The following is a 20,814-nucleotide window of genomic DNA, read 5'->3' on the forward strand; positions in this document are numbered from 1 at the left end:
CCGAGTCTCAGTAGAGGCTGAAGGTGCTGGTTTTCTGATGCAGTTTGTCCAGTTAAAACTGGACTGACGCTAATTTATACTTTTGGTAGTTGATAGAAACACATACCACAAGGTATCTGTGTTAAGTACTGATGCAGTTAGCATAGAACAAGGCATAGACAGACACTTTTTTGCGGTTTTGCATCTCATTGTGCACATCATTTGGTATGTGGATTAACACTAGTAATCAATTTTAGAAAACCCATCACAAGTGACACTGGTTGGAATGTTCAGAATGTATTTGAGTTTGTATTTTAGGATCAAGTTAAAAATTCTCCCTTTTCCATGAGGGTGGACTTCTCCAGTTCTCTTTGAATGTCTCTTTCCTAACCCTCTCTTTAGCTGGTTTGTTATTGGAACCAAAATCCTCAGAATGGATCTATGAAGAAATATGATGAACTGATATTTAACTCTGTTCGGAAAGAAATGATTGAATGAGAAGACTCAAATTTCCAATTGGGAACAACCTCTCTCAGGCCTCTTTCAGCCTGCACCATAAATTTTTCTGAATTCTATCAGTGTACCCTGTTCCAGAATCTTAAGGACTGACCGCTATGGTCGCTTTCTGTACCCGCTGTCTTTTAGAATAAACAGAATGACACACGATCCTCCCCCCAGCTTGGTAATATTAATAGAAAATATTAAAATACTAGTAGACCAGAAATTTCATAAAGCATATAAATGAATTCATCCACTCCATCTCATCAGCTTAATTGTCAGCCCTAACAATGTAACTGATTAACATATTCATTGTTCTTCCTTGCTTTTGCCTCAGACTTTTACTTCTTTTGGGTTCAAAAGATCCCAGAATACCTATGCTGAACAAATGCTCCCGCACAATTATCTAGAACAATGGAAAACACTAAAAAGAATAGCCAAAGTAAGGATTTCACTATTTGTTCCACGGATGTTTCAGAAGTACCACAGGAAACAACTGTATAAGAACCAGTTTTATTTATATGTTTAATGTGATTATACACATTCATGTGTCTTACAAGATCTGCACTGTTACATTAAAGATACAGTACAATAACATTCAACATGAGGTACTTCATATTTATATATCTGTCCTTCATAAATAATGCTGTAAGCTGAAGGTCAAGCATAACTGGATGCTGTGACCTGAAATTAGCTGACTTTATCACAACAATTAAAAAACAGTTCAGTGCAATAAGTATGTAGAAATTGAACATTTAAATACTATTTCAGATATGCTTAAAGCATATTACATTACAATGCCCTATCTTAGTTCCCTTTACCAGCAAAATCAATATACAAGTACTAAAGACCGCCATAAAATACCATCTACATAATTTTCTTTTTGCTAAAGTTGTGTTTACATTCCAGCATTATACATCGGGTGCTTTCAAAATATAGATTAACATTTTCAAACTTGGAAGCCTAAAGTTAGTTGACCAGCTCTAGATCCATATTTAGGCACCTAATTAAGTGGCCTGATGTATCAAAGTATTTGGCAACAGCAGATTCTATTTATTGCAATGGGCTTGCTGGTGTCAAGCACCTCTCAAAAATCAAGCCACTTATTTAGGTGTCTAAGTTTATTGATCCAAGCTTAAATATTTTGACCATAGGCAACAAGTCTAATTTATACCTGGAACAGATTCAGAGGAATTAAGCACGAAGCAGAGCTTTCATTCTACTTTGTCAAAAATATTCAAGGGATAACAAAAAAAAAAAAAAAAAAAGCTAATTTTCTACATATCACAGCTATACATTATTTGATCCCATAACTATCTGTTCCAGCCAGTCAGTTTAATAGACGCTAAGCCTGTAATTATAGATAAATTAAAAAGAAAAAGAAAAACACCAAAAAACTAGAGCCAGTCAGAGACTGGTTTATCCACACTAGTACAGTACACTTTTTGTCCCACTGTGAGGCACCTAAGTCTGTTCTAAATGAATCAGTTACTTACTGTAACTTTGTTAAATAGCTGCATTCTGTCACTCTACCCCGTAAGCATCATTCAGACAGAGCCATTATATCTATGTCAACCATTTCATATACAGTAACTTGGCCAGTCTTTGCTTTAAAGTTTATTTTAAATAAATTCAACTACTGCTCAGATAATGCCTACATGTAGATGACTATTATCCCATGACGATCTTACATTCCTTCGTTGTCTCTTCAATAAATATTTCCCCAATCCATTAAATTACACTGTGTGTATATTTTTGGTTGCTGAGAGATCTAAATATAATTAACTGGAGCTTTAAAAAAAACACCAAACCTTCAGTTTTCCAGGGAACATTCTGTGCAGATCTCACTAACAGTCTAGTTTACGTACATCTGTTATAAAAAGTATTTTCTATATATTCTGAGGGTATTTTATACTTCCGAAAGAATGTATTTGCTTATGTATGTAAAATTGTAACCAGTACAGTGAATAAAGAACATGGTACTTGCAGAACAGTCTTCTCCCTCACTCTTCTTTTCATCATCCACAGGACGGGGAAGACTGGCTTAGGTCTTTGAGTTTTTGATGCCTACTCCAATCCAGTTGTCATTACTCCAGATCACGTTTTGGACACTGCAGAAACATACCAGCACTTTGAGATGGCCAGAGGCCAAGATTCCAGCAGTCAAGGAGTAGGTGGACTAATAATATTAACTGATAAGTAACCCTATGGGAAAAGCAGTTCCATTGTAAAACTGATGATTGTATTTAGTGTAGCACAGACATTAGTCTTTAGCCTGGCCAAAGAATCATTTGGTCCTCTATTTTAGCTTAAAATATGGAAAGAAAATATAACCACTTCAGAGGTATTACACAGGTGAGACAAATTACCTCAGTAGTGTCCTCTTTGTAAGCAATTTTCACAATCTAGTGACTAAGGATTTTCTTTTCCAAAGTGTAGACTTTATTTAAATTTAAATGGTACTTGGATCTTTTAGTTATACTGATTTCCTTCCCTCTTAAACAGCAATGCGTCTGTAGTCCCTTCCTGCCAAAAATGCAGGCAGGACTACAGAAAGCTTGAAAAGTAATTCAGGGGGGAAAAAAAAAAAGCTTTTGGACCACACAATCCTCCATTTCACATTTCAATTAAAACTAATTGCAAGAGATTAGACATACTTTCCCCTCACTGTATTACATTTGGTGATCACCACCAGATATAGTCCACTCTGGGGAATTTTCTTGCTATCTATTTAATTATCTGCTGAATCAGATTGTGCAGCAATAATATAATAAAGCTCACATACAGAGAAGGAAAATGTAACTCAGGACCGGTACATGTTACTGTGCATTGATGTTTATTTTCATTTGCACAGCGGGAAAAAATCTCTCTCCAAATGTTTTATGTAAACTAACCTATCCTTTGTCTCATGCTAGATATCATCACCCAGCTATTTAGTAGTGGGCCAAATGAGAGCAATTTTAAAAGCATCTCAGTATAACTGTTGCAACATTTGGTTAAATGCTTCGAAGCCACCTACTTAGGTTGTGTGTACACAAGTATTTCCCAGTCCTAAGGAAATGAGTCAGAAGAGCTCAAGAGGGTGCTGGTGGGAAAAGCCCAGCTCACCCCGACTGCAAGCATGATCCTGCATCTGTGTATAAAGCAGTGTGTGGCTCCTTGACTGTTGCCTCCCTCTCTTCTCTTGCAGCCATCCCCAATATAGCTGGCCACATACGGGGCTGGCTTGCCTCTATGGGACTGCGTGTTCATACACAAGCTTCTCTTATCTGCCCCATAACACTTGGCTCAGCTATAAGAACTAAGGCAGCCCAGACTTGTGGAGCCCCTTCCCTGACTCTGAGCAGCATGTAGCCTTCTGGAGAGCTGGGGAACAAAAAACAAGAGCAAAAAATAAGAAGCAGAGAGAAAAAGACAAGAAGGAAAAAAGAACTGAGACAGAAAGAGAAAATGGACCAAAAGAGGCAGCATCCAGGATCCAGTGTATTTGGGGCACAGCCCATTGGAGATATGAGGGAGGGCATTTATTTGCTGATCCACTGCAAGTAGGGGCATGCCAACAAGACAGGCTGGGAATCATGGGTGTAGGTATATCTGACTCAAACAAAGCTTTAGGAACTTCCTTGCTCTTAAGAGCTTCCAGTTAAAGTTGAACGTTACATTTAAATTTCATCACCAAAGAGGCTACAAGTCCAGCAAGCAGTAACTATCCACAGCTTTTAATTATATATTCTCTGTACTGATCATAGCTGCAGATAACAAGCTAAGCATCAGTAGGACTGAACCAAATGTGTACTTCAGGTCAAACGCTTCTTCTGGAAACATTTTTGCTCAGGCGTAGAATATGAGTTCTGGGATCTGCCCTCCCTGCACTCCAGTGCCATTAGTACTGTCTGAAGAACACTGGAATTGAACAGTTACCTTTCCACACTGAACTTCAGTCATTCCTTCTTGTCCAAAATAGCTTAGTTCATTGCCATCCAGTATCACACTAGCTGTATAAAAGGTATCAGGCTCAATCTGCACTGGATACTCAAACCACACTGGGAAAGTGTTGCTAGATCCATCTGAGAAGTACTTGCTCAAGTTCTGGCCTAGGATAACACCTTGGCGTTTAAGTTCGATCTTTGCACTATATTCTGCTGATCCACAGCTAGAACCATACAGCCCAAAGCCAGCAATGAAAACTCTCTTATCAACAGCAAACTGGATGCTGTCACACCGACCCCTGTAGCGCCACTGGTTGCTGCGGTAGGCGCAAGACTGGAAGCGGTGGCAACGCTGGGGGACAAGGCCTTTTCTGGCATTGCTCACAAACTCTAATTCTGGCTTTTTGGCAGCTGTATACCAAAGGAAGATATCATTGGTTTCATTGAGAGTCAGCACCCCGGACTGAGCGGCACCATTTGCAAAGTCGTCGAGTGCCATGGTAGGGATGCGAATCAGGTAGAGAGCTTTCCCTAAGACCTTGCGTTTATTTTCTATGCTAACAGGTAAATCTTGCCGTTGACATTCAACTTCAGCCCAGTTAAGCGCAGCTTCGAAAACAACAATTTCTTTGGCATTCAGTGTCTCCCTTTGGAGGATGCTTTCAAGCGTCTGAAAATCAATATCGCAGAACCCCTCCGATTTCAAAGCCAGCTCTGCTTGGGCATCAATCACTTCCCAGCAGCGCTGGGTCAGGTCAGGTTCCTCAAATAAGCAGCTCTGGGAGAGCAGCACACAGGCATTCTTTGCACTTAGGCTCGTCTCTAAAAAGTTGACACATGCTCGGGCAAGATGAGGAACGATGTACTTCTTGGCAGCATAAAGAGTGGCCAGCACGGTATCAGCAGCTAAGTCAATTTCATCACAATAGATGTATCTGAAATAAAATACGCACATGTAACACTGCTCTTCAGTAAAAAGACACTGACTGTCAATAACACCTGAAAACTAGAAGCACAGGGCACTCGAATGGTGCAGTGCAGTATTAAAACTAAGAAACACTTTCTGGAAAAATCAAATCCTGCTTCAAATTACACGATAAAGAAACTACAGGTCAAATTCATCCACGGATTAAGCTCATCGAAGTCAATGGGCTTATGCCAATGATGAATTGGGCTTTGCATTTGGGTCATGTGCTACACAAAGAAACTGATAAAACTATGAAGTTCTACCCCTTCATTCCCATTTTCTTCCAAGTTCAATAACAGTTGCTTTCAGTAATGAGGAAGAGAACGTATTCTAAACAGTCAGTCAGTAATTCCAATAAGGTAGTGACTCTAACGTATCCATATCCTAGCAAACTTGGGTGAAAAAATTCCAAATAAATGACTTGATTAATGAGATTTTTTTCACTCCCAAAAAGGGTTCCTGTCAATCAAGGTTCTTGAAGAAGAGTCGGTTTATATGGCTAAAACAACAGTTAATACTGTCTAGGACATGAACTTCAAGTGGACATATAATGAACTTCCTTTTCTGGCGAACTATATGGTGACTTTATTCAGACATGTGCAAAGGAAAAGAAGTGAGTTTTTCAGCAATAACAAACACTTCACATCAGACATGGGTGCCAAGACAAACTGGTTTAATATCTGAGCTCTCAGAAGTGTAACACTGTCAAAATACATCAAATACCATGCATCACCATGCCATAGGGTCTAAGATTTGCAATCAATTGACGAAACCTCTTAGATTAACTAACCTCAGATTGTAAAGGGAAGGATTTCATGTGTTTACTGGTGCTACAACATGCCATCTTCCCCAGAAAAAATGTATTCTCTCACTTTCCTATGGAAGAAAACTTGTTAAGACCCACAGAAGAGATTCAGCTAAATTCTGTTTACGTGATTAAATTCATGAGGTCCACTACTGTTGGGGAAATAATGAATTAGGCACCTTGTTTTTAATATTTCACACATTCGGTCCTATCTATTCTGAGTAAATGTATTCTGTTAGAAACAATGTTAAATGTAAATTTGCCTTTAGAGTTTAAAAATATGCTTGCTGGTTGTGGCTGAGCCACTAAAGGCAAAATCGCATGACATGCTAAGGAAAATGTGTTAAGTTAACTGGTTTTCTAAAATGATGCATTTTCGCAGGATATCCAAGGCCTAGTAGAATAAACGATAAAATGACATTTACTGGATTAATATCAACCCATCTCTCATTACGGCTGTTTTTGTTTTTACTGTAAATATGGACAAGTCTTGTTTTGTTGTTTGGTTTTCATGAATCAGGATATGGCAGACTCCAACCTGGTTGGGCAGATTTCCAGTTAATGGTGGAAAATTAGTAATGTACCACATGTAATGGGGCAGAGAATAAGATCAGTTATGAGTTCTTGAGAAATTGGGGTCAAATAAAATGAGATCTTTTTCACAGTAATGTGTCTCTAAAAATGCTACTCCAAATCACACTTGAAAAATTCCATTTAGAGTATATAAACTGTGATGCAATGAAATGTAGCAAGTAACGAAGAAAAACATTAATATAGAACTGAATATTGGGACCTTTAGTTCTGGACTTCAATGACACTACTTGCAGGAGTAAGAATTACTCACGCAAGCATAAATTGCAGGTTTGACTCTCTAAGGGTCTACATATTTTCTTGTTTTCTCTACAGTCATCTCTCCATATTTGTTTCATTTTATAATTCTCCTCCTAAACCTCCAACTTTTTCTCCCTCTCTGCTTGTTCATACTAAAAAAGTAGGGCGGCATCTGTGATAAATTTAAACAGTACAAAACCCACGAGTTTAATATTCATGGAAGTGGAGAAGTAATATCACTGGTTTGAAGCAGCCATAGCACAGATAGGCCCTCTGTAGCATTCCACATTTCTCATTCTGTCCATGCATCTCTATCCTGATCTGCAACAGCTGATATTCCAGTCCTAGTCTATTCCTCAGCTGTACAAACTGTGTGATGCGCATAGCTGGGATTAGAATGAGACCATGAGTCTAATTTTAATTTATTATCTGAATCCTGGTCTTCAGGGTTAAAGACACTAACTGAGTGTGCCAACTAGGATATGCATTTAGCAACATGTAACTGTTTCGTATTTGTAAAGCTATAGTGAATAGCTAATCAATTTTGCAGGGGGCATAATTACTACATGCCAATAACAGATACTAGTGAAGATTCTGCATCTAATAATAGGTTTACTGGTGTTTGTCTTCCACATGTCCACTACAAAATTAACCAACTAAACACTATTAACAACTAATATCCAAATACAGATTAGTGTATATCACATTATAAGAGCTCACGGCTTAGAAGAAGATGAGCATTTCCAATGCTTTCTTTTCTTACAAAAGATTACACTGTATTCCTCTTGATTGTTGAAAAGGGGACCTGACGAGAAGAGGGTTCAACTAAATGTTCCTCTCATTCCTGCTTTGCAGGGATGGGTGCAAATTCTCTTCTACTCTCTTCTTCCTGTGGCCTGAGTGTTTTGGACCTTCAGTCTCATGCTGCTGCTTGGAAATCCTTTGAACATCAGTAGAGATACTAGAGCACTGCATCAAGTTTTCATTTGGAAGGTAATCTTCACAACCACAATAACTAGATTTTTTTTTCAAATGAACGCTTGGATTCTTAAGAAGTTGACGGCTGAGTCCCCCGACTTTTCAGATAAAGTTTCCTAATTTGCTATTGTCAAAAGAATTCGTCAGGCACTGGATTTTGGTATTAAAGTTCTTGTTTTTCAGGTTTGCTCCACTGTACAAATCTCTTCAAGCAGATTTCAAAATCCATCTGTTCTTTAAATGGCAAGTTTAATTTTTCTTTTTTATAGTAACAGCAACTCTTTCTACATAATTTTATTACTGCTACATTAAAGTACCTTATATTCGCCCCTTGCAAAGAGAAAGTCTAACTACATCTCACTCTGTAAAGTTAAAGTATTAGCTGTATGAAAAACATGTTTTAAATAGCAATGTGCAAAATGAAAATCTGCAATGTATCTATTCACATGTGGTAGCATATCATAACGTTGTCTCAATTCCATATTAAAATTGCTGAGTGACCTTTGATTTTCATGGAAAGGGATCTGTCAACATGCATCCCCAATATTTCTGAGGTTCCTGCTGACAAACCGAAAAGTCTGCAGCTGCACACAACTTTGAACACTATATCTACCATGCTATTGAAATGTAACAAAGTAATTGTTTGCAATCATAAGCTAATCAAGGCAATCCATGAAGTATATTTATAAAGTTGTTAACTAGCAATTTCACTATTGCATGCAACAAAACCAGTAGCATATTAAAAGGGTCTGGATATTGATCTCAATTAAAATGAGAAACAACAGGGTCCAGAAGTAACCAATGACAGTGTTAAATACCAGAGGAAAAAAACACTCCAAATTATAGAGGTCGGTGATATAATTTCCATTTAAAAATAAAAGTTTATAGTCACAGTCCAAGGATAATTCATCAGAGGAACAACTAGTATTTCATTATATCCCCTTCATTCAGCGAAAAAGCAACCTACTTCCGAATCAGGTTGGCAGAAAGAAACCAGATATACAGGGAGGGGAATACGTTCATTTAGACAGCCCTTTTATTTTTAATATGTTCCAAATGCCCAATACTAAATAAAATAAAAGTTTTACTTTTCAGTGGCTGCATTCAGTAATTTGGGGGTGTTCTGAACAGACAGGAACTCTATACAGTAAGCATACAAAAGAGTTAGAGCACAATGTCAGTGTATGAACCCAGAAATTCCAATTTTTTTTTTACTTTTCACTATACTTTTGAAGTAAAATAGTTTTTTTGTTAGAGCTGACAATTCTTTTTAGTAACTCCCTTCTTTTGTGTAGCAAGTGTAGTGACAAATCAAATCAACAGGCATTACAATGTGCTCAAAGATCTCCTGTCAGTCATTATTTATAACAACTGCCTACATTAGCCTAATGTTTCCGTGTCTAGAAATAGAGGGTGAGAGAAGAGTTCAATGAAAATAGAAGTTTTAAACAATTAAAATATAGTGGAAGGCATATTTTTGAACAATTACTTCATTTCTAGTTTTATGACTCTGTTTAGACGGATATCCAATATTTGAACTGTGACAGTAATTACAGCATAAACAAATACATTTCCAGCAGAAGAATGATGCTTACTTCAGCATAGCAAGAAAAGCAGCAGGCTCAACATCTGGTATACGAATTTCATCTTTGTCCTCAGCAAGCTCTCCGTAAAACATTGCATGGAATACAGAGCTCCCAACAGCTAAGACGTACTGTTGAGAAAGGGAAATCTTATTTCATGCGATAAACTGAAAGCATTACCAATAAAAACAATGAGGGACAGCAGCTACCACTATGAGTATACTAGCTTCATGGGCATAGAAATTAGATACTATTATGTGAGAAAGAAGGCAAACTTATTAACAAAATTACACATTTTCTTACCATTTACCTTGTACAATTATATGTTTTATCTTCAAAGAACCAAGTGAATTTCTGAACTTTATTACTCCTAGAAAATCTTCACACCACCAACCATAAAAAGGGACAAAAAACAGTATTCCCAACTTTGCATAAAGCCTCTTTCATCACAACACAATGTTTAACTGGAAATACAAAGAAAAGTAAAGCATTTCACTGGACAAAGCCATTTCAAAATTTATGTCTGTCACAAAGAATTGGAGTCTCCCACAGTAAGTTACACTGTTATAGTTGAAGTTACTCTTGCTATTCCCACATCGAAACTGATAATGCAGCTGTTGCTTACTTTGTGTCCTGGCAACCGCTGGGTCCCACCTGGTGGCCCAACCACAAAATGAACATCTGCCATCAAGTCATTGTTGAACATCACGGCATTTCTACAGACAGAGGCAATGTGTTAATTTATGTAATCTGGCATCCGACTCCCACCCCAGACCCATGAGATGAAACTTTTTAACATCTTAAAGTAGCATTTCAGTAACAAACCAGCTAAAGAACAAAAGAACAAACAAACAAACAAAAACAGGTCACACAATTTCTGACCACTTTGCACATGATCACACACAAATATATAAGGGGAAAATAGATCCAAGAAAAACTTGTGAAAACTTTTCAAATAGTGAAAATTAAAATCAAGAACATGTATTGCTAAAACAACAAACATGTAAGTCTGCATGCAAATACCTATCAGCTTAAAGTACTGCAGCTTACAACAACATTTGTACTACTTCAGGAAAACAGCTGCACTGTCCGGAAAGAGATACTAAAATTTTTCCATTACCAAATACTTGCTTGGGGAAAAGGAGTAGCATGTTTTATTCAATGTGTATAAATGGGAAACTAAATTTAACATTGCAAACCTGTTTTGCTACAATTCAGCACTTCATTTAAATATCAAAAATAAATTCTCTTGAACTTACCTCTCTCGGATGGTGGGATAAAGCCCTTGCCAATTGGGGGCAGGGATAGTGTTGTTGTTGTTGAGGTTTTGTTGGTGGTATTGCTGGACAGCAGTTGTATTAGTATTGGCTGGTTTCTTTCTGGGAAAAATATCAGCAGCCATCTTCTTCTTCTTTTTGGTCTTCAAGGTAATGATTTCATAGCAAACTGGAGGCAACTTGCTGCTGCTGCTGCTGCTATTTCCTTTCTTAGAGCTTTTCTTGGACCTGTTCTTGACTGTCTCTGGAAGCATCAAGAAGAAGGTGAGACATTTCATGTTCTTTCCCTTGTCATCTACCATGAGTATTCTTGTTTGTATAGCTAGATAGCCTAACTAGGTAAGAACATGAAGAAAATTTAAGTGGGAGCCAAGCTGTTAAATAAAAAGCAGCAAAGCTGAGATTTTGCTTCTTTTCCAGCAAGACAAGGTGACATTTTCAGTGTACTGAATAAGAAACTGGCTTTAAGTTTGATCCAGTATTTGACTTGTTAAATACATCTCCATCGTGACTCCCAGTTTTATTAACTTGCAAGCTCTTTTCCAAATTTCCTGAAATTGAATCACCTCAAAGTGCTACACTGTGCAAAGAGAGTTTGCATCTAGCTATCGCACTGGCTTTTTGAATTAGGCTAGCAAGATGTGCCGTAGCACTGCTAGGCTGTTCAGCTGGCTGAACTTGTGTGTTGAATGGATGTGAACAGAGTAGGTATTACAGCCCTGCAGATGGAGTCAGACAGCCAGTGTTCTGAGCCAATAGCTGAAGTCACCGATAACGATTGGACCCAGCAGCACAGTGACACCTATTGCAATGTGCATAGCTCTAATATTAAAGGGAAAGCATTTCATGTGTAGTCTATGTAATAAAGGAAATTGCAAAGTTACATCAGGGCATGACTAGATAGGAATGTATAAATTCTATGTATCTTTTATATTTTAGTAGTCCCTAATGTTACTCAGATGTTCACAATTATAAGAAGAGCCCCACATGAAGTAAAACAATTAACATATTTGTATTTAAATATTTCTATTAGAGACACACTTTCTGGAGTAGTGAATATTCCACGTAGCTCTGCTATGTATTTCTGTTGAATTCTCCCAACCCATTATTATAAAAATATAACAGTTAATCAGAACTAAATTAAAGCAAATTGATTTGCAGCATAAAAAAGAAAGATGAAGTCAAACAGTGTTTTTTGGTGCAGCTTACACTTTGGTCCAACATGAACAGAAAGGAGGTCACAGCTTTAGCTTTAACTCACTATGTTTTTGCTAACATAAGAGTCTTTGATACCAGTCCCAAAACACTGACAGTACTAATTAAGCCAAATTACACCAGACATGGTTGCACTGCATCGGCATCAGAAGAAAATTTCTAGATGTCCAAATCAGATTCAAACAGTGTCCTTACATTTAATCAATGTTTCAAAGCTTTAGATGAAAAACTTTGTCTTATTGAAGGAGTCTGTCAAAATCATAGTTTTAGATATGAATACATGCAGATTTCATTAATAAACACATTCTGAAATAACAGGAGAATTAGATAACTAAGCCTGCCTAAGCCAATCAGTTTTACTTTTCAGCCACTGACTTGCTCAACAATTTAAATGTGGAGTTGGGAGGCCTTAGTGTTGAGCTGAGCATCAGAAAAGTTAACAGACATGACTAACATTGTTTCCCCCCCCTCCCCCAAACAGAAGGACCCCAAAGTATCACATTAAAGCTATTTATTTTGTAAATGATCCACTATTCATAGACAATTTCACAATTTTCTTAAATCTAGTGATTTTTAGGCTAAACCAAACCAGTTTCCCAAGACAGTTGTAGAAGAGAGAGCTAAAAAATAGGAAAGGAGATCTTGGCCCCATTGTAGTCAATGGAAGTTTTGCCATTGGGTTTCAATGGGGCAGGATTTTTACTCCAGGTATTTAATGAAACCTGGTTACAACACCAGTTCTTGGGGCTCTATAACAAACATGCTCAAGGTGTCTCTAATTCCCATTAACTGCAAGAACTAGTTGCAGGTTTATAGACCGTACGTTCTCCTTGTCCCACTCTCTTCTCCAAAAGAGTAAAGGCTGCATTAATAGAATGGCTCTGTGTTTGCCTTAGTCCAACAACAGGATTGCATGCGGCAAAACGGACAGAAATGTAGCAAACTCATGGAAGATATCACAGACACTAAGCCTTTGCTCTCTTTGGTAGGCTACCACTACTACTTCACACTTAGATAGTGTCTTGCATCTTAAAAACACTGTACAAACATTGAGAAACAGGTTACGCAACCTCAGATGACAGATCTTGCCTACCAATATGGTTATAGTCTGTCACAGATGGAAGACTGTCAATAGAAAGATTTGTGAGGGGAAGTTGATAGTCTAGGTCAAGTTCGTCGTCAATGGAAAAAAATACACTCTACAGAAATTTCTCACTATAACCCAGATTTAGGGAATTTATAACATGGGATAAGGGGTAGCGACTTTTTTTTGCAAAATTTGAGGGTTTTGTTTTGTTTTTTTAAAGAAATGGTTGTGAAGATAACCTTCTGGATGTGTAATGTTTTCTTCCTAAGTCTCCCTGGGAGAGACATTTCACAGGAATAAGGTTTCAAGCTTTTACAGATACAACTAAATGAATGTTCTAGCAAATATTGCAATGATCTCGTCTTCAATGTATCAGTCTAGCAGAAAGGGGAAGAGAAAAGAACACGCGTGGGGAGTCAGAAGATCTACAGAGGAGCTTAGGTGTGGAAAAAGTCCATTTTCTAAAACACTATTCAAATAAACTAAAATTAGGATTTTCATGTGTTTTTCCCCCCGAGTTAATTTGACAAAAGTAATCCGGAAGTTATGCCCAGACTTATTTCCAGTAGATTTCGAGTGGCCCTCTCTTGTAACTGTTCATGCATTTCTTAAGGAGAACAGAACAGGCAGATCTGATTAACTCAGTCCTGGAAAAAGAAACATTAAACGCAAACTGGCTGGAGTCAACCCTACTTCAAACTTCTGGAAAATATAATGCACGTATAGTAAGTCTAGGTACAGTCCTCTGCCACACTTTCCTGAGAAAAGAGGAAGAAGAAAGAGCTGATGTATATTCAGTCTAAATAAATTAAAAAAAAAAATCAGATAAAATCCTATTTAACAAGATGATATCATCTGGATAATAGTAAAAAGCCCTATCACAATATATAGGAAATATGCCTAAATAAAATGACTTTGATTACTTTCCTGCCGTGCAGCAAAACGTGTCACGGGGTAGCTGGAGGAACGGATGGTACAATAGAAACCAAGAGCTATGACAGATTATGGACCTATGACACTTCTTTGTTTTTCCAGCTGCCATAAAACCAGTCTTCTTTACTTAAGTATATAAAAGTCACATGATGGTCACTCCTGTGTGAGATAGGAAACCATAGCAAAGTTATGAATGAGAATACGTGATCTAGGAAAAGGAAAAATTAAAGATTTAATTTTGGGATTTGCAATCATTGCCTTCCAATGCCAGTGGAACAGAACAATTCCAGTCTGTCCAAATACAGAAATACAATCTGTGCACAAATTACTAAAGTAAACATCACTAGCATTCTGTATCACACTGACTGTTCTTTCCTGCTTCTGAGGCGGTTTTAATCCATGTTCTTCTGCAAAGTTGTACTTTTCTAGCCCATAGACACATTAGTAACCTCACAATTTGCTATTTTACCATAATTAAAAATACAAGTTATCCCTGAACTGCTCACTATTGAAAGACTAGTCGAGATCATAACAACATATCAAGAAGTCTGTTTCTGGTGACATCATCAAGCAAACAAACTGATTATCTTCCACACTCTTCTCTGTGGTATCTACGATGGTTTTCCAATGTTCTATAGCTTTTCTTTCTTCATTAATTCCCTATTTTATATTACCAGAGCGGAACATTTCTCTATTATACAAATACAATTAAAAAAAACCCTATTTGTTCTAAGAACAGACTTGTCTTTGTTTCGGGACCAAAGTATTATAACTAGAAATAATTTTGAAGTTAAAATATGTAGGAAATTCATAATTCTTCAAGCACAGGCACGCAAAGTCCAAAACACCAGATGTTAGAAATAAGGAAGAAAACGTTTCAAGACAGAGATATTGTGCATTACACAATTCCCTTACAAACTGTTAAAGGAGAGTAATAAGCCTATGGAAATCAGCTTCTGGTCACAAGTCAAAAAACTAAAGTCTATTTTAAATTCAAATTTAAGTAATATATGTGCAATGCTTTTTTTTTAAAATCAGCTTTTTAAGATTATAAAGTGCCTTGTGATTATTGTGAAGGATGCCAGAGGGGCATACTACACTACAAATGTTAACACAACTTTAACTATGTTGGTGCCGTTATAATGACATCATTCAAAAGTCTACACCTGCTATTAAAAATTATTTTCAGGGACTGATGGCATTTTTCCCAGAAAATCTGTCATGCCGTGGTAGCAGTGATAACTAAGATTTCTAAATCACTCTCTCTTATTAGGCTGTACTTTTATCTCTGTTTTAATGAGCAGGACCCTGAATCAGAAACAAAAACAATATTTCATCAGATTTCTCAGTTCTCCATCACCACAAGATCTTGTTCATGGGAAGATAATTCTAAGTGAATAGTGAGAAAGTTCATATTTCTCTTTTGTAAAGTAGCCAAGTATGTCCTCATTTGATGAAGTAATTATTGCTATGCATTATTAAAATTATTTGTTCAAATTCTACATTTCTTTTCATAGAGAGCATACGCACATTAAAAGGTAAGTCTTCATATACACCATGAATGAATACTCAACATCAGTGCTTAACAAAATCTGTCCACTGCTACTTTTTGTACAAATGTCTGCTGAATTTAAGCTTTGATTTTAAAGCAAAGCGTAAAATTTGCCAAAGTACCTAAGTGGTGCATGATCCTAAAATCCATTGATTTTGTCTGTACTACTGCCTCTACAGCAGCACAGTTATGGTGCTGCAGCTGTACCACTATAGTGAAGACACTTCTTACATCGACGGAAGGGGTTTTTCCATTGATGCAGTTAACCCACCTCTCCCAGAGGCAGTAGTTAGGTCAACAGAAGAACTCTTCTATCCACTTAGCTGCATATTTACGTTGACCTAACTGCGGCGCTCAGGGCACAACATTTTTCACAGTCCTGAATGATGTACCTAGGTTGACATCATTTTCAAGTGTGAATCTGAAGAATGAGATGCTTGATTTCCCCCAAGAAGAAACCCACTGAAATTGTCAAAAACTTTCCAATTCCACAGTTCTGAATGTCAGCACGGAAACTGACCAGAATCAGACAATTTCAACCTGGTGTTGCACTGGGGAATTGAAGCTGTATTCACAAAGGACCCTCCAGAAAGAGAGGCTACAGGAATAGTACTCAAGACCTCTGACACCAGCCAGGAATTTGGAGTAAAATAGCAGAGACCATTCCTATCTTAGAACAGTTGAAAAGTTGGGGGAAAGGTAAAGTGGCATAGGAAAAAGAATGGCAATTTCAGACCAGCCCAATGGTCCATCTAGTGTAGTAGCTCATCTTACGGTGGCCAATCCTAATAACATGTCTACTGGCAAAAATTCTTCCTAACTCTAGTTAGCAGTTGTCTTATGTCCTTAAGTATGAGAACTGATATCCCCTCATAAATTTTATCCTAGCTAGTCTAATTGCAGAAGATATCTTCTCTGAATCCTCCTAAGATCTTTATTTCAGTAGTAACCTGTTGAACTCTCTGCTCAGTGTAACACAAAGTTGTGCTAAAAAATTATCAGTTTTAAATGAGTTGTCTTTGATTTTCCTATTTTTTGTCCTCTGGTAGTTGTACAGAGAGGGTACGTGATATATCTCTGCATGCCATCTCTTACAGGGCTCCTCACTAAACCAGGGTTAAAATTTTTAATCCGTCCTCAGACAAAATTTTTCCCAAGCCTCTAAGATTTTTCACACTCTTCCCTGGATCTTCTCTCGGATATCCTTTTTGAGGTGGAGTCACCAAAACTGAACACAATATTTAAAACGACAGAATAGCACTGATTTCTATAATGACAGGAAATTTTAAGTATCTTTCTTCTGTTTTGATTTCAATCAGATTTTAAATGTGATGCAAGTGTAAGGGATAAAATGGGGGGCATGTGGGTTTATCAGTTTAATCACAAACCTACTAGTCAGAGGCTATGACCCCTCAGTAGGTTCAAGGGACATGATGAATCTAGTAGGGATGCTAACACCCGAGTGGAGGAGCAGTCATTGTGATGCACCTCCTCTTAGATGTTTTCTCTGTTAGCTTATGGCTGGCAGATTTAAAGATTTCTAGCTAGTAGTCTCTTACATTTTCAAAGCTCCTTCATACATATTAAAGAAGTCCATTACAAATGGAGGGCTGGATTGTGCAACTACTGTTGACGTCACTGGGAATTATTCCTATTCAGTGGCTGCATAATCGAGCCCAGAATGCGACATAGCCATTTTTTTTCTTTTTTTTGTAGCTGACACTACAGAGTGGAGCCATTGTTGTACCATTAAATTAAGAGCTATGGATCCATTTTAGGTATTATGCTTCAAATCAGGCCACATTAAATCTACAAAATGAATGTTTAAAGCTAATCTTGTAAGCTTATTGTAATAGAATTTGTTGCATGAACGTAGTCTGTGTGGACCATAGCTATAATGAGCAAAATTTCTGATGTCACATGCTACAGGGATGCAGTTCTCCAAGTTGAAATTATTGTTAAGACTAATTAGCCCACAAACATTTTGTTCCATCTGCATGTTCTAAATGGCATGGAATAGCAATAAAACTTTTAATGCTACACCACGTACAGTTTTGCCAGTGTGCTCACACACTTCTACCCCGATATAACGCGACCTGATATAACAGGAATTCAAATATAACGCGGTAAAGCAGTGCTCCGGGGGGGGGCGGGGCTGCGCGCTCTGGCGAATCAAAGCAAGTTCAATATAACGCAGTTTTACCTATAATGCAGTAAGATTTTTTGGCTCCCGAGGACAGCGTTATATCGGGGTAGAGGTGTGCATACCATCTACTGCCAGTCAGCCTGATGAATATAGGTAAGGAATATTCCAAATACAGTATTTAGAATTCAATCTATAAGCACTAATTTGTTTCTTAATGGATCCAAGCAAAAATGAGAATGACTAAAGACTACAGTTAATCTTAAACAAATTCTTGGATGAGTAAACCTGAACTAAACAATCTCATGATGAAAATTTACTTCAAGGTCTACAGAAGCCATAAAAAGAGATACAGTAATTTAAAATATTTTTTTCTGTCCAATATAGAAATTACTAATTCCCATTTATGCATCTCCAGCCCCCTCAGTCACTGGAGTGTTAAGATTTTGATTTCATTTAACCTCAAATTTTGCACAGTACCTTGAGAAATTGTAATTTTCCTTCACCAAATCTGTTAGGTCAAAAAGTAAGTTCTCATCCTTAATGATTGTCATTTTTGTTTCTAAAATCAGACCTGACAGCATTCAACCCTTTTCACAGTAAGTGACAAACAGAGCAACTTCAATTCTATACTGCCTCTTACAAAAATGGATGTATAAAAGAGAGACTGGATGGCTCAGGAAATTGCTAATGAGATACAGAGCTTTTCATCTCTAGGTCACCAATTCTAAATTGACAGAGGTCAGCAGTAATCAAAAGTCATTATCATTTAATGATTGTTCAGTGCCCTATAAGAAAGGAGCTCCTAGTGATCACTAGCGTACTTCTGTAATGCCACCATTAAAATTAGCACCCTTTCTAGAGTCTCAGTGGAGAGGCTGAGTACTGAATCTCTATGCAGACTGAATTTCCCTTCTTATCTTAAAGATAGCCGTGGCCAACGCAGTTTTATATTGATTTAGCTATTTCAGTTAGAGGTGTGATTTTTTTTGTTTTAACAAAATAGTTACATGTATGTAATTCAAAACAAAGGTGCCTTATACTGATATAGTTTATCCCTTCCCTATGGGAACAGCTACACACCTATAAAGCAGCTTTATATCAACATAATGGTGTCCAGGAGATTGTTTCACTTTAACTATACTGATGTAGCTAAAGTAATTCCATGTTTGCATGTAGACAGATCTGTAGTTTTTAGCAGGGCTAAGGCACACTGGCAGAGTAGATTAATGAAGCTCACATTACCATTGCCTGCACTGTACCTGTTCTGTGGATGGAAGACATCAACTCCCTGGACTGTCAGTTTGGCAGCCCTTGCAATTGGTAAAGAAAAACATAAAGAGAACCTTCAAAAAAGGCCCATGTTAGGTACTGTAATGTAAATGTAATTGTTCCATTACGGGTAAACAAGCTAATGTTAATTTTGTTTTAAACTACAATTTCCTAAACATTACTACAAATAAAAAGTGCAGTTTAAAAATCTAAATCAAATCAGTAACTTGGCAGACTTGTGTTTACAGTGGGAGACTATACCTGGCAGCATTCAGTGAAAGACATTTTAAATGAGTTTAAAAACAGAAAAAATTGGCAATGTCTGTTGTTTCTGATGAATTTTAAAAGGACAGAAAAGGAAAGCAAACATTAATCCAATTAGAGAAAAAAAAAGAGCATGCTGCTCCATGAGCATAACAGTCAGTTCACAGCTGTTGCACTCAAAGTGCGATGGAAGTTTTTTTTGTTCTGTTTTACTGACCCTCACTGTTCACAAAGTGAAGTTCAGGGTATATAAATGGTCAACTGATGATATTGTAACACACACACATACACACACACACACACACTTTTTATCTGAGGTGATAATTTCTGATCACTAACAACCTGAGCTGGATCTGAAATATTCAAGTCATTAGAAACCTAAATTTAAATGGCCCTTGGCCATATCACACTGAGCTGAATTAATCTTGGGCACACAGGTGGAAGGCTTTGTAGCCTATTACCTGTTCATAATTTTAAAAGCTTGCCTCAAGAGCTTTGTTATGTGGATTTTTTTGCTAATTCAAGTTCAGAACGAGGGTTCCAAAGGTGAGATGAAAATTAAACGGTATTTTCCTTTGAAACTATTACTTTAGAAAGTTACATTTATTTTCCCATGATCTAAACATTTCAGTCATATTTTGCCTAATATATCAGTCATGCTCCAGTATTTTTATTTCAATACTTTTCCCTCCTCCTCACAATTTAGTGGCATGTGCTTCATTTTAATGAATTTTCAAAATAAACAATTAGTTTTCTGAATGCACCGTTTCCAACTAAAGATTTTTTTAAACCATTTTAGGAGTAGTTGTCCAGCAACAACTACCTAAATGCAGGTTTAATTTCCCCTCTGTGGTAACTCTGCCTGACACCTCAGGAAAGTCCATCGGCTTTGACTTCATAACGAGACAGAAATGGAAATAATGATGAGCTAGGAAGGAACAAATCCTTGTTTAAACAACTAATCAAACATGAGCTGTTAAGGTATTAAGAGATCATTTGAGGTGAATGGATTTCTGTGTTAGCTTGAAATATTAGAAAGTTTTATCTAGTCTGAAAAATCTTTATTTAAATTGTGAAATACTTTCCTCCAGTACAACGTCGTCTGACAGGCCAGCAAGTGTAAGACAAAGCAAGTAGTACTAAACGTGGAATGTATATTTTGTGCCTGGGTATACTTTTTTAGCACACCTAAGTGAATGGAGCAATTTTACTATAAGCCTAATAACAGTAACACACTTTTTTTAAGTGATGTTTCTTAGTAGGAGCAGAGCAACCTACTTGATAATGGCAGTGATTTTATAGCTACTCTAAATCCTTGAATTGCATTATACACAGAGGATTTTACAGAGATGTTGTACTCTGTACTAAAGATTCACAAAACGAGTCAAAACTCAGCATTGGCTTAAAATGGTCCCAGTTCCACTGAAATTAACTTGACACTGAAATCTAATCGTCTTTGTGCTTGCACTGTTAGTTCTGCAATTGCAAAGAGTTACTTCAG

The 20,814-nt window shown here is 37.2% G+C and overlaps 1 protein-coding gene across 1 annotated transcript; it reads right to left on the reverse strand.

Annotated features, from left to right (window-relative positions):
* Nucleotides 1-976: 976 nt before the first annotated feature.
* Nucleotides 977-11,580, reverse strand: BTBD3 (BTB domain containing 3). The gene is made up of 4 exons (XM_032800129.2): nt 10,830-11,580; nt 10,196-10,286; nt 9,583-9,701; nt 977-5,341 (listed from the first exon to the last, which is right to left on the reverse strand). Exons 1-4 carry the CDS (start codon nt 11,147-11,149, stop codon nt 4,309-4,311), a joined length of 1,563 nt encoding a protein of 520 aa, XP_032656020.1. The 5' UTR covers nt 11,150-11,580; the 3' UTR covers nt 977-4,308.
* Nucleotides 11,581-20,814: the final 9,234 nt, after the last annotated feature.

The sequence above is a fragment of the Chelonoidis abingdonii genome, chromosome 3, assembly GCF_003597395.2.
Source record: "Chelonoidis abingdonii isolate Lonesome George chromosome 3, CheloAbing_2.0, whole genome shotgun sequence".
Taxonomy (NCBI): domain Eukaryota; kingdom Metazoa; phylum Chordata; order Testudines; family Testudinidae; genus Chelonoidis; species Chelonoidis abingdonii.